At 48.3% G+C, this 12,984-nt stretch overlaps 8 protein-coding genes and 1 non-coding gene across 9 annotated transcripts; 4 read left to right on the forward strand and 5 right to left on the reverse strand.

The window, feature by feature from the left end:
- Positions 1 to 276: 276 nt before the first annotated feature.
- On the reverse strand, positions 277 to 965 carry ASPWEDRAFT_121977 (uncharacterized protein; the record flags this gene model as incomplete). Its single annotated transcript, XM_040829123.1, has 2 exons — positions 277 to 368; positions 416 to 965. The coding sequence occupies 2 exons, from the start codon at positions 963 to 965 to the stop codon at positions 277 to 279; spliced, it is 642 nt and encodes a 213-aa protein (XP_040683613.1).
- A 323-nt stretch (positions 966 to 1,288) lies between these two features.
- Positions 1,289 to 1,966, reverse strand: ASPWEDRAFT_299975 (uncharacterized protein). The gene has a single exon (XM_040833349.1). The coding sequence runs from the start codon at positions 1,774 to 1,776 to the stop codon at positions 1,405 to 1,407; it is 372 nt and encodes a 123-aa protein (XP_040683614.1). The 5' UTR covers positions 1,777 to 1,966; the 3' UTR covers positions 1,289 to 1,404.
- ASPWEDRAFT_300028 (MBL fold metallo-hydrolase) lies at positions 1,698 to 3,350 on the reverse strand. The gene is made up of 2 exons (XM_040833351.1): positions 3,293 to 3,350; positions 1,698 to 3,172 (listed from the first exon to the last, which is right to left on the reverse strand). Exon 2 carries the CDS (start codon positions 3,016 to 3,018, stop codon positions 2,158 to 2,160), a length of 861 nt encoding a protein of 286 aa, XP_040683615.1. The 5' UTR covers positions 3,019 to 3,172; positions 3,293 to 3,350; the 3' UTR covers positions 1,698 to 2,157.
- Positions 3,351 to 3,529: 179 nt separating this feature from the next.
- Positions 3,530 to 4,802, forward strand: ASPWEDRAFT_46682 (aromatic alcohol reductase). The gene has a single exon (XM_040836817.1). The coding sequence runs from the start codon at positions 3,577 to 3,579 to the stop codon at positions 4,489 to 4,491; it is 915 nt and encodes a 304-aa protein (XP_040683616.1). The 5' UTR covers positions 3,530 to 3,576; the 3' UTR covers positions 4,492 to 4,802.
- On the reverse strand, positions 4,587 to 6,089 carry ASPWEDRAFT_33159 (uncharacterized protein; the record flags this gene model as incomplete). Its single annotated transcript, XM_040833744.1, has 4 exons — positions 4,587 to 5,396; positions 5,459 to 5,669; positions 5,743 to 5,957; positions 6,015 to 6,089. 4 exons carry the CDS (start codon positions 6,087 to 6,089, stop codon positions 4,587 to 4,589), a joined length of 1,311 nt encoding a protein of 436 aa, XP_040683617.1.
- A 279-nt stretch (positions 6,090 to 6,368) lies between these two features.
- ASPWEDRAFT_188343 (uncharacterized protein) lies at positions 6,369 to 8,375 on the reverse strand. Its single transcript, XM_040832222.1, has 2 exons — positions 7,319 to 8,375; positions 6,369 to 7,264 (listed from the first exon to the last, which is right to left on the reverse strand). The coding sequence occupies exons 1-2, from the start codon at positions 8,246 to 8,248 to the stop codon at positions 6,569 to 6,571; spliced, it is 1,626 nt and encodes a 541-aa protein (XP_040683618.1). The 5' UTR covers positions 8,249 to 8,375; the 3' UTR covers positions 6,369 to 6,568.
- Positions 8,376 to 8,945: 570 nt separating this feature from the next.
- Positions 8,946 to 9,662, forward strand: ASPWEDRAFT_177675 (uncharacterized protein; the record flags this gene model as incomplete). The annotated part of the gene is made up of 2 exons (XM_040831697.1): positions 8,946 to 9,516; positions 9,571 to 9,662. 2 exons carry the CDS (start codon positions 8,946 to 8,948, stop codon positions 9,660 to 9,662), a joined length of 663 nt encoding a protein of 220 aa, XP_040683619.1.
- A 1,439-nt stretch (positions 9,663 to 11,101) lies between these two features.
- ASPWEDRAFT_t218 lies at positions 11,102 to 11,172 on the forward strand. Its single transcript has one exon. It is a non-coding gene; the product is annotated as a tRNA-Gly (tRNA).
- Positions 11,173 to 11,740: 568 nt separating this feature from the next.
- Positions 11,741 to 12,952, forward strand: ASPWEDRAFT_165722 (uncharacterized protein). The gene is made up of 4 exons (XM_040829914.1): positions 11,741 to 12,282; positions 12,355 to 12,423; positions 12,479 to 12,631; positions 12,725 to 12,952. Exons 1-4 carry the CDS (start codon positions 11,997 to 11,999, stop codon positions 12,889 to 12,891), a joined length of 675 nt encoding a protein of 224 aa, XP_040683620.1. The 5' UTR covers positions 11,741 to 11,996; the 3' UTR covers positions 12,892 to 12,952.
- Positions 12,953 to 12,984: the final 32 nt, after the last annotated feature.

Consider the following 12,984-nt stretch of genomic DNA (forward strand, 5'->3'; position numbering starts at 1 on the left):
CGATTGGCTGCAGCTGCATATAAACTGGGCCCGTCATTCTCAGTTCCTCATTTTCACTTTCAGCCTGACACGCCCACATGTTCTCTTCATCTGCAACACTTGCACAATCGGTGGGTCTTGTCACAGCTTCTGATAGGCCATGAATACGCTCTGACCCTAGTTCATCGCGTATTCCACCACAGCATAGGGTAGTTGATATTATATTCGGCTGCTTCCGAGATTGTTCTGTTGGAGCAATACACTTCAAGCACTGTTTATTTCTGGCATTTGAATTCGTCATGTGCACAAGGCTATTCGCACGGCATTTTCAACATCATTTCGTCGCCATCCAGGCGAGCGGCCGAGGCAGATACACGTGCTTACTAGAACTACCGAGGCATTAGATACGAGTTAATAAAGCAGAAGAAGAACCTACTTTTGATCAAACTCGAAGCGCTAATCACAGCCTGCCTCAATGAGCCCTGCTTCTCCGTCGGTGGATGCGTGAGCAGAGCAAAATCTTTCTCTTGCAGAAACCCTTCGAGATCTCGAATATCAAACCATTCCCCACTCATCTCCCCTTGCACCCCCACAGGAAATCCGGACAAGGGGTCCTCGCGCACAGAGCCCCGAACTCCATCTCTCCGGGGAAGAGGGCTGATATTCGATGAAGAAGGCCGGAGGTAATGCGTTCCCGCGCCACCGACGCTGAAAAACGGGATATCTTCCCACTCGGTCATCCGTTCTGGCTGGATCCGGGCGTGTAATGTGGCTTCGAAATAGCAGGTGAGGCGCTCGCGACTCAACATGCTGAGAAGAAAGCGAAATTTCCGGCGCAGGTTGTCTAGTTTGAATGATGGGTTGCGCAGCGAGAAGTACGCGTGATATACACACGCCAAGCGGAGTTGGGAAACAAATTGGGATAGTTTTACAATAGTGCTGGCCGCAGTGTCGAACAGAAGGGGAGATCCGGGGCTGAGAGGCATTGGGAATCCTCTGAGGTTTGAGATGGTGTTGGTGGCATTATCCAACGGAGACGCTGGCTGTCCCTGTCTGATCAATGGAGCTGCGTTCTCCTGCTCTGTCTCTATGGACAGGGACAACAGGGGCTCTGTGGTAGGCAAAGAGATGCCACCGATCGTGGATTCGTTCTCAATGGACGGACCAGCTTCCTGCACAAGAGACTCACACATCTCGACAGTTTCCCGCAGATGAGATTGGAGATCGGTATTCGATGTAAACACACTGTTATGCGCAGCGTGCTCACCTCACTGAATGACTGTACAGCTGAATTCATCCGCTTCATCACTGCCTCTAAATGGGCAATGCGGGCTTCATATCTCGTCAGCGCCTCGTCCTTACGGTTGCGATAGGCGCGCTGTGCAACTCGAATTTGCACCCGGCGTCTCTGGAATACATATCTAATTAACCTACCGGCACTACCGGATGGGAGATGAGTGATTCTACACGCACCTCATCTGGACGATCATCTTTTGTGACAACTTCCCCTTTTCGAGGTCTCCCACGTTTCCGGCGAGGCGGCTCTGTTACACTAGCCGACTCGTTGCTCTGCAGGTGAGAGGGCGATACTTCCTGGATAGGCGATCCAGGTGGATCAGATGTGGGTAACTGTTCCCCGCCATATCCACCGTACAAATGCGACTGTTGGTCACTCTCTGGCTGTGGCATAAGTTGTACTGGGAGAGGATATGAGGAGGCGGAAAGCAAAGAGGTCAGTTCTGGTGTGGGATCTAGATCTGACGGGCTAGACCCGAGCGGAGTGAGTGGGGATGACATTTATGAGTCGTTCTGAGTCTCGTTCTAAGGCATGATGTTGAGAATGTGTCGAAGATGGCATTCCTGCGGACGAAAGAAAGAGGGGTCGGCAGTGAGTGTTGCCACGCTGGAGTTCAAATATGAACTGTTCTTCAATTGCAGCGTAATCGTATGATTGGTAAGCTGTCGAAGCCACAATGACTTTTCTATTCGTCAGTGACTCTTTCTCCCGAAGACTTCATTGGCCGATGACAGGGTTTGAGTCCCACCCGGCTCGGGTTCAGTAATCCTTTTTTCGGTTGCTGGAAATCACATTGATTGGTGTCTCCATGGAAGTATTGATAGCTATGCTTCTCATCATGTATGAATTACAAACATATGCGCCATGTCATTCACATGCGCTTAGGCCAATAACTCATCCACCGAGCTTTTGCAGCTCCACTCCAAGAGAAACTTGTTCCACCGCTGGGGATACCGCATCAGCATCGCCTGCTCAAGCTCACTCGCATTCCCGGCCTTTTTCAGCTCATCTTCAAATGCGATAATATATTCCTTCATCGCGGCAATCAGATACGACCCATCTGCCTGTGATGCCCGTTTATGACCAGGTACAACAATGTGCGGGTCCAAGGCCGCGATCTGATCTAGAGCCTCCAACCACTTTCTCCTTTTCTCTGCCGTGTTGGCCTCTCCGAGATATTGATAACAGTCGCCGTAGACGATATCGCCACAAACGACTAATCGTAGGTCAGGCACATGCAGAAACGACGAAGCCTCTGTATCGGAATGTGGCACATTGACGCCGAAGAAACCATATCCGTCGATTTCAAACTCGCCTCCTGTCGTGAGCGGGTCGGGGACAGCCTGGTTTTCTGCTACCTGGTCGTCTGGGAACATCTTCCTCCACTTATCCACACTACCAGGCCACCCCTTCTGAATGCCGCTGACGACTGACGAAGTCGCTACACACTTGGCCTCGGGAAAGTGGTGTCGGAGGACCGGGTTACCCAGAAAATGGTCTCCGTGGGCATGGGTGGTATAGATGAAGAGAAGTTTCTTCTCCGGTGCCGTCTTCTTAATCCACTCGGCTAGTCCTTGGGAGAGTTCGACTGTCAGGGGCGTATCGACCAGGACGGCGGAGGTAGGGCCTTGAATGAGGGTGCAGCAGATTGGGGAGAACCATTTTTTCGATGGATCTGGGTGATTATTCGCTATCGGTATCGCTGGTGCGACATACACGTCGACTTGAAGGTGACTTGTCATGGTAACTGGTTGAATGGGAAGAAAAGGAAACAGTAGAAGATGTTTACTGGAAAGAATTGTATGGGCAGTCGACTGTTTATATATGTATGGCTCCAAATAGTTATTCGTTTAGTGATCAGGATATATCAATATAACTATCATAGTTAAACAAAATCTAGCCGAGGTAAGTATCATCCTGCACTCTATGCTCCTATCTCTTTCGTTTGCAATCTCTCTTCATCTTCAAACGACAGAAACGGATGGCTTACAAATAGATGATATGTGGAAAACTTACACGTCAGGCTATTGGCTCGGGACGACTCAAAACGTAAAATTAATTCCACCCAGGAGAATAATTTGATTAGAAGTGATCAGAAGAAGACAAAGTCGGGCTGATATCAGTAATCGATTTTTCGGGTGGCGCCGGTTTGTCATCACCACTTCCACAATATCTGTTATCATATTGCGAAGAGATATAAATGCTATAAATATGGTCGATGGGCTATTCATCTCTACTTCACTGTGTTAGTCTCAATCTTGTCCTTCTCAAGCAACTTCCCCTGTTACCTCTCATTAGTCATGTCCTCTCCACTGATTAAAAACGTCCTTGTCATCGGAGCGAGCGGCAATGTAGGCAAATCAACGATCAAAGCCTTACAGGCAGAAGGCTTCAAGGTGACTGGACTCACGCGGGAGTCATCTGAGGCCACCATGCCCGCGGGCGTGCGACATGTCAAAACCGACTACTCTGCAGCGTCTCTGCAAGAGATCTTTCAGGGCCAAGATGCAGTCATCAGCACCATCTCCAGCATCACTCCTGGGGATGTATTTCCCCTACAGAAATCCTTCATCGACGTCGCCATTGCAGTCAGAGTCAAGGTCTTCATCCCATCTGAATATGGCATCGACACTTCAGACGGCTCTGCACCAGACTTCATCCCGTTCCTGGTGGACAAGCGTCAGACAGTCGAGTACCTGAAGACGCATGAAGACAAAATCTCCTGGACTGCCGTGATCACCGGAGGCATGTTCGACTGGGGCTTGAATATCCCTGGTTTCGGGGGCTGGAATCTACCTGCACGCACGGCCACCATTTTTGACGGTGGAGATATCCCCTTTGAAGCTACCAATCTTGACCAGGTTGGGAGGGCTATCGCCAAGTGTCTGACGAAGCCTGATCTTACCAAGAATCAATATGTCTATGTAAATAGCTTCACCATCACGCAGAATCAGGTTTTGATGTCACTTGAAACAATCACCAATCAGAAATTCGTTTTATCCCACGGCACCGTTGATGGTCTGTGGACGGATGGAGCGACCAAGTGGAAGGAAGGACAGCCGATGGGCGTGCTGACCATGATTGCTGGGGCTGTCTATGGAAAGGGGAATCTGGCGCAGTTTTCAGTCAGAAATGGATTGTGGAATGACAAGTTGGGCTTGCCGCAGGAGGATCTGGATGGTTTTCTGAGACGGTATATCACAGGGAGTGTCTAGATGTAGTTATATCCATTGAGCTATATTAGGCCAATGCACTATGGTCATTTCACGGCTAGGATTCTCCATAATGTTGAGTACAGGTTGTCTTATACCTACAGGCTAGCCTTGAGCATACCTCTAGAGAACCCATCGCAAGCCAACAGCCGGCCAGCCTCTGCGTTCTGTGCTGCAATCTTCTCCGGCGCTGATTTACCCAGACGCTGGATCTCTCTCCTCCCCAGCTGCTGCAAATGTACTTCATCCGGCCCATCGACAATGCGAATCGTCCTTGCCGATGCCCACAGACCCGGTAGGGGCGTGTCCTGGCAAACCCCAGCAGCACCGTAGGCTTGATTAGCCCGATCGATGACCTGTAAAGCCGTCTGGGGCACCAACACCTTGGCTGCAGCAATTTCCCCCATTGCACCGTCTCGGTTGATTTTAATAGCGACGTTCAACACGGCCAGAATGGCCGTGTCAATCTCGATCCGGGACTTGGCAATCCATTCGCCAATGGTTCCGTGCGCGGAGAGTGGTTTTCCAAAAGTCATCCTAGTCTCATCGTTGACTCGTGCAATCATCCATTCTAGTGCTCTCTCGGCAGCTCCGATAGTCCGCATCGAGTGGTGAATCCTACCTGGCCCAAGGTGACCCTGGATGATTTCAAATCCTCGTCCTTTGCCCAGGACTATATTGGACATCGGGACGCGGACATTCTGGAGGGTGATATAACCGTGTCCATGCGGTGCATCGTCGTGTCCGTACACGGACAACATCCGATGAACGGTGATACCCGGCGTATCCACCGGAACCAGGATAACCGAGTGTTGGCTGTACGGGCCTGTATCAGACGCTGTGGTGGTTTTGCCCATCACGATGTACAGTTCACAGGTGGGATCGCCAGCACCGGAAGACCACCATTTCTGACGCCATTAGCTATCCAGGCAGAGTCGGTGGCTGGCAGCAAGGAATGAAGAGTACATACCGAACCATTGATAACATACTCATCCCCGTCCTGGCGTATATCACAGCGAATGTTGCGCGCATCACTTGAGGCGATATCAGGTTCTGTCATCAAGAAGGCAGACCGGACCTTGCCTTCATCAACGGGGCCAGCCATCGCCGCTTCTGTTCCGTAGTGCCATACTTGGCTAGAAGTTCCATGTTTCCCTGTCAGGGGCCGAATTGTTGGTTGCCTGTTCATAATATCAACATATGTATACTCACTGTAATAGGATTCAAGATACCTCGGAAGCAATGTGACTCTACCCCAGATACTCCGCCATCAACCCATACTCCAGGTTGCTGAACCCAGCTCCGTGATCCCCGGCCATAAACATGTTCCATAGCCCTATCCGACGGGCCTTTGCTTTGAGGCCTTCTAATATGGCTGGTTTGCTCTTCCACCGGGCGTTGCCGTGCCCTAACTGCGTCTCGAAGACGGCATGGGCTGGGATGCATTCTTCCTCCACAAACTTCTCCACCTGACGTTTCAGTCAGCCTAGGTACGTAGATGGGATTATTCAATCCGGGCATCCTACCAAGTCCAGCGTCCTCTTAGCATGGTCGCTCACAAATGGCAGTGCAATAGGTGGGATATTAGCAGAGGCGGGCATCGTTGCGGGTGGCAGCTTTACTAGATACCAGGCAGATAACAAGATTGATCCCTGGGTCAATAGAGATATGCAGTGAAAAGCATCCCCAGATTTGACTCGATAAGTAAAATGCTGATCCATGAGGGGTTGTTCATATAATCACTTTTTCGGTTTCGGCGGATCGGCTATTGTTTTTGGTTTGACAAGTCCATTCTCCATTGGCATCCCTCCGCTTAAGACACTGTGAAAGTGCAGGGAATTGGTGGCGGAGCCTGTCATGGCCAGTATGACTGGCGAGTAAGAGACATTCATCTGACGATAGTTTGTCTTGTTTTTTTCCCTTTATAGTAGTCAGAAATGATCTATATATATCTTTGCTTTCCTCCGGATCATACGACCAAGAACTCTATTCTATGATGTTCCTCCTGTCTACAATATCAAGCTGTGTAGATATGGACGAAGGTATTTTGGCATGAAAAAGTGGGTATAATCCATCACAATCAGTTTTCTTCCCCTTCCTCTCTCTTCTCCTGCTCTTCCTCTCCCTCTTGCTCTGTTTCATCATTAGAGTAGTCATCGAAATCAGGCGGCGGCGGCCCAAGCCACATCTCAATCTCCTCCACCTCGACTTCGACCTCCCAGTCCCCTCGCCAGGAAGTAGCAGCATACATAGGTCCATCTTGTCCAGAAGATTTGTGAGACACAATTGCTTTCTTCGAGTCATTCTGCAGCACCAACGAAGTACCATTACCTCTCTGCCCGAAAACCAATTCGCCATTCTCCAGCTTACGGCCTGGCCTGGGGCCCTTTCCACGGAAAGCGTCTTGGATGCCACTAAGTTGAAACAGGAAGGGTGGGTATCCAAACTCTTCTATAGGAAGGTAGTAGCCGAATATGGTCTTCTCCCCAGTCTGTGAGTTCTTTCCGGAGAGGAGAAAGATCATTGCGTGCAATGGCAATGCGCTTATATCGTCTTCCAGGGTGGAAGCCGTGACTGGCGTTGTCCTGACGTCGTAGTATTTGTATTGATCAGGACAGAAACTGACAAAGGGATGGATATCCAGAGAATTGAGCTGTGCCATAACAGGATAAGCGGCGATCTTTCCTGGCGGTGGGAGCTCTCGAGTGACATTCTCATCGTCGGTGCCTTTGTAGAACGGCCACAGGAAACGCTCAAGGCCCAACCAAAGAAGTGGCTAGACAAGTCAGTGTCTCGCTCGATACCAGACAAAAGTAATCACTAAACTTACTGCTCCATTCCCAATGGCCTCCTCAAACATATCCCAGGTAACCCCACTATCAGAATTTTGGACAACAGGATGGACAATGCAATCCACGACATGGTCCAACCCAGTGTCCTGCTCGACTGGAACTCTGGGTTTTCCATGATACGTAGCCACTAGCAGCTTCACAAGAGCTCGAAACTCCTCCTGGGGGATGCTGAATTGATGGACGCGTTCACTCCCCACAAGTTTCTTTGCTGTCGGCCGAAAGGAGTCTCGAGGAGGCGCCGCCCACCCAATCTCCTTGGGCTGAATGGCGTACAGTGTATCAAGAATATCATGAAACATTTCATCACCGTCATCGTCGTAGTTTGTCTTGGGGTAATTAGCACAGAGTCTTGCATGAGCGTCAGTGAAAGTGAAGGCTCTTCTCTCCGCCTGCTTCTTCGCGTGCTCCACATCAAAGGGAGCAAACTGGCCATTTTGAACTGTTGCAAAACTTTGGAACAGCTTCCTCCTAGAGTCAGCTGGTGTTCTGGTCCGACCGTCAGAATCTTCATCATAGATGACCCTCGGCCTTTCAGGCATAGTCCATGCCAGCGCACGGATAAACTCCTCGTAGCTGAGAGCCTCTGGAATCGATTCATAGAATGGATATTGAGATAGGTAGAGAAGACTGCGATACACATGGGCACCTGCCTCTTTCAGAGACGGTGGAAGAAACCCGCGGGACTCGAGGAAGAACAGGAATGCAGACTGGGTCAGTCTTTTCGTGCCGTTTTCTTCCGTAGAAAGAGAGTCAAAGGTGTTTTGAAGGTGTGGCAGTTCTTTTTCTTTGTTTATTACGCCCCTTCTGAGGATATTCCGGTTGAATTTGTTGAACGCGGCATCAGGAGTGAGGAGGCCTTGGGCGGCCAGCTCGTCGACGCTCTCGTACCAATGTCGGGGGTCGTTCATATCGGGTAGTGGGAGATGCCAGAAATGATGTGACAGGTCAGAGAAGTCTGATTGAGTGACAAAGACAAGTAAAAGGACCGATTGCTGGAAGAGGGTTGGTGTGTAACTGAAATGAAGTTGAGGGGTTTTGTTTTAATAAAGCGCGGCTGTCGATCGAGTGGGGGACGAGGCTGCGAGGCTGTGTCGGCAATAGACCGTGGCATGGCCCCAAAGAGCCTGCGCCGTTAGGCATAATCTTACTCATCTCAATAGCCTATGGGAGCTATGATGACCTATGAAAGTTATAGTGCTGAGCTTGAACCTGTGCCAAGAGAAAAGTATAACTCTTGCTCACCTTGGATAAATTCTGCCGCAGCTTCACCTTGAGGCTTCACTGGACGCAAGGCAGAAATGATAAGCCCCCATGACTTTGACCATGCATGGTCAATCCATTGCTGGTCAGGAGAATTGCCTCTGCTTCAGCATAGCAACAATCAGCGGGATGGATTCAATTCCTGCCAGCTCCTCGTTGCTTGACTCTCACGTCACCAGTATGGACTCGCATAGCCATGTATGAGGGATATAGCGAGGACGACAGGATATAAATTGAAGCAGAATTCCTCGAATTCAAATCATCATCAACAGCAATCCAATTCTCTCTTCATCACTTCAATCTTCAAGCAAACCACATCTTTGAAACCATCCTGCAGCAGTCAAGATGAGATTCTCCACCCTCTTCTCCGTCTTCCTGGCCACTCTCTCCGTGGGTGTCGGTGCCGGTCCCATTGGCGCTCCCAGCGATGTCCAGGAGTGCTCTGGAGACATCAGCAATAACAGCGTCGACTATGGCGACGTCGAAAAACGCGCCCCTCCTAAAGAGAGCGAGCGTTTGCGGCAGATACAAAAGTCTCTGGGCAAGAAGAAACTGGAGCAAGGCAAGGAGTATGCCATCCAGGTCACCTGGACCAAGGGTAAGGCCGGCTCCTCGACTCCGACCGACCTGCCCCCCCAGCAAGAAATGAAGGCGACGCAAAACCAGTATGGATTTGACCATACTGCCATCCTCGTTGGTAAAGTCCAGAAGAACACCGACTTCGAGCTGGACTTTGAGGGCGAATTCTACCACCTGGACTCCAAAACTGAGCGCCATCGTGGACAAGTATATTTCAAGACTTTCCCGAAGACGGGCAAGTGGGAGAAGAGCGATACCACCAAGACATTGAAGTTTTTGGAACCCAAGGAGCTCAGTGGAGACTGGAAGTCCAAGGTTGAACACGCCCAGACGGAAGGTAAGTTTCTCATTCTTGTTTTCTTGGGGATCAAAAGCTAACAGTTCATCGCAGCTGCTAAGGTTGGCACCAAGTACAACAACGTGTGGAAGGGCAAGAAGAATGACTGCCAGACTTATGTCAAGGCTTTCCAGGATGCTTTGTAAGAGCGCCAATGATGGGACTAGATTAGAGCATTTCTGAATACCTTTCTTTTCCTGTTTTCAAGGCTTCTCAATCGTAAATATCGTAGGAAAAACTGCTTCGTAAAGATGGGATCCAGTAAACAACATATATGTCAATAATTTGATTCCGTCAGGGGTATCTCATCTGTAACCTCAGTCACTTCCACTTGCTTTACAATCCCAGGCATATGCTTGTCTAGAAAACTTCCAATCCCCAGTAAAGATATGCGTTGTTATATTAACAAGGATCCGACTCTCAGGTCATCTCCCTCATTTCGTTTTCCACCGGACGTCATCCATCTTGACTTCCAGTTTTGGCTCCAGTCACCTCGTAGCCTTTTCTCCGAGGCTGAACATAGTCTTCTGTGTGTTGATCGAGGCCATTTTATCCGACTTTTGACCCAATTTACAATTAAAGGCCGGGGACATGGAAGTTATGCGGTGATTAGGGCGATGTCGCCTTCGATAAACATCCACTGTAAGAAAGTCACTTTGTTTTGTGCGGGGATTGTCGATTTGATAATGGTTGGATATTCGATTGTCTTGACCAGGGAAGCGGCCATAGCGCTCTATCCAGTTAGATCTTGTGGTTTAAACTATATTTGTGTTTTCTTTACTTACAATATCCCGAGACTGAGTAGAGAGACTAAGACGAGTTTGAGTCTCAGGTTCCAGTTGAATCGCCAGAACATGTATATCGGCCAGACAGTCAGGAGGAGATCACTAGCTACACGTCATCTGGGTGATCAAGGTTATACATTGAGAATATACACAATCCTAGACGGGTCTGTAATATGTATTCTAAGTTAGCCTCGGGCGATGTAAGAAAGAGATAGAAGATTATCATGAGTCTTTCTATGTATCGCGACCATCGACTCCAACAAGACATCATATCTGACGACGAGGAAGGTGGGCTATATAGATACTTCTACCTGGCTGGAAATATGCAAAGAACGCCTGTCATGGATGATACACCCAAACCATGCCGTGGATTGCCATTTATAAGTCTTCGATGTGCTTTTATTGCTCTGGGAGCACCGAGAATTGGGGCTATACCGCTTTGTATTATACCGAAGCTCGAGATACTGCGGGATCTCTATCTTAGGGATGATGAGGATGACGTGGAAGTCAAGTATGGACTCCGGAAGCCTAGTGAGATTGAAGAAGATCAACAAGGAAACATACACCATATATAGATATATATATATTGCACAGGAGGATACGGATCCGGCCATTTTTCTTGGTGTTGGCAGTTTTTTGATAATGTTCAGAGCCGAATTGATATTTACTATGATTTCCCAACACGAAAATACATTCATTCCAGGACTGCATAAATGTCAACCCAAAGAAGCGATTGTCATCTCGAGTTTTATAGAGTTCAAGAATATATAACATTAAAATCAAGTGCATTACATCAAGACGCATCATTGGTCTAGTGGTAGAATTCATCGTTGCCATCGATGAGGCCCGTGTTCGATTCACGGATGATGCATTTCTTTTTTGTCTTTTTTTCATCCCCGATCTTTTTTTCCCGATTCCTTTGACTCAGTGTTTTCTCCAACGTAGAATTAGAAAAATAATCTAAAAGCCTACATAGATTGAGTGTCATAGGAATTATCAAGAATATTTCATAAAAAAAAGGAAACACCTTGTCAATGAAATTGTTCAACTGGTGATGATATGGGAAAGTAAACCTAGAGAAAGAATGGAAAGAAGACAGCCCGGAATAGGTGGAGGATAAATGGAGAAAATGGCAGTGATACATTCTATTGGAGGATAAATTTTCTGGATGATTTAAATAGGCTATATATTACTCGATCTTTATAGGCCGGGTAGATGGCTAGTAGAATGCCAGTGGCGTACAATATTACCCCTTGAGGAAAGGCCAAACGATCAATATACACAGCAGATTTGACGAAATCCCCAGATTAATATTATCATAGACATATAACACTCGTATATTATACGAAGTGATCCATCCATGCAATGTTAATAAAAGTGGATTCCCACGTTTTGACTACGTTTCAGACATAGCATCCTGACGATCATACCGCCATAGAGCTACTTCATCGACGGCGACAATAGCTAAATTGCAGCTATATGAGACAGCGATTTCGACGTGCTACTAGTAGCTCTGGACTATGTGTCACTTAAATCAGACCACTTGCTTATTTTATTAAGCAATGTATCCGTCTTCTCCACGGACCCAGGAGATAAACAAGATATATAAAGGGTAAAGACCTTTGCAACTTAGCTTTACTGACTGTAAAATCAAATCAATCTAGCAGATCGAGATAAACCTCTTCATCCAACAAAATGCCTTCCATCAGTCAGACCCTCCCTGTCCTCGCCATGATGGCGTTCAACGGCGCAAATGCCGCCATGGGCCCTGCTTTCAGCACTGGTCCTGTTTCCGATGACACTTTTATCCGCGAGGCCACTTCCACTCTGCACCTGCCCAAGGCTCCTAGTGGATCCTCTGGTGATGCTTCTCTCTGGGTTGGAATGGGTACTTCCAATGGTGATTTGATCCAGTCAATCGCCGATAACTGGCAGTCGGATGACTGGAGTATCTATGCTTATACGCTCCTGAGTACTGGAGGTTAGTATGCTTACTTTAAAGGTTGAATAACTTTGGTTATTCGAATGGCAATGCTGACATATAACTCTGTAGCAAACACGCAGATGCCCGTAGAGGGCGACTCCTCTTCTGCCTCTGCTGGAGATGCGGTTACTATGCACTGTAAGAAATATCCGAATCTTTCCAAGGACGGAATCATCAAACTAAACGATTATAGACAAGTTCGATGGCAGCACCGGAAACTACACGCAGACTGTTCTTGTGAACGGCAAGACGGTCTCGACACTCTCCACCAGCGACGGCAAAGCCCAGGGCTGGGGCAGCTCCGTCGAGTGCGCCGAAGACAACTGCGGCACTGTTGGTGCTCACTGTAAGTTTCTCCTTCCTATCCCTTTTCCGATCTCAGACAGTATCTCCAGTTATTGGCTCTTTGATCACTGGCTGATGCATTGTGTTACTGTAGCGTGGACCAACACCACCATTATCCTGGACACTGCCGATCCCAACTACATCAACACCATGGCCAAGGGCGAGGGTGTCACCGGAGACATGACGACCAGCGATAATGGCAAGACCTGGACTGTTAGCACCATCAAGATTCCTGAGTTCTCCTTCGGACAGTCTTCGTGAGACGTCGAATCGGAGTCTGCATAGACAGTAGACTTTGTGGGTAATATACACTTGTTGTACTACATCAAAAAAAAAAAAAAAAAAAAAAAAAAA

This window comes from Aspergillus wentii, assembly GCF_001890725.1.
Source record: "Aspergillus wentii DTO 134E9 unplaced genomic scaffold ASPWEscaffold_10, whole genome shotgun sequence".
Taxonomy (NCBI): domain Eukaryota; kingdom Fungi; phylum Ascomycota; class Eurotiomycetes; order Eurotiales; family Aspergillaceae; genus Aspergillus; species Aspergillus wentii.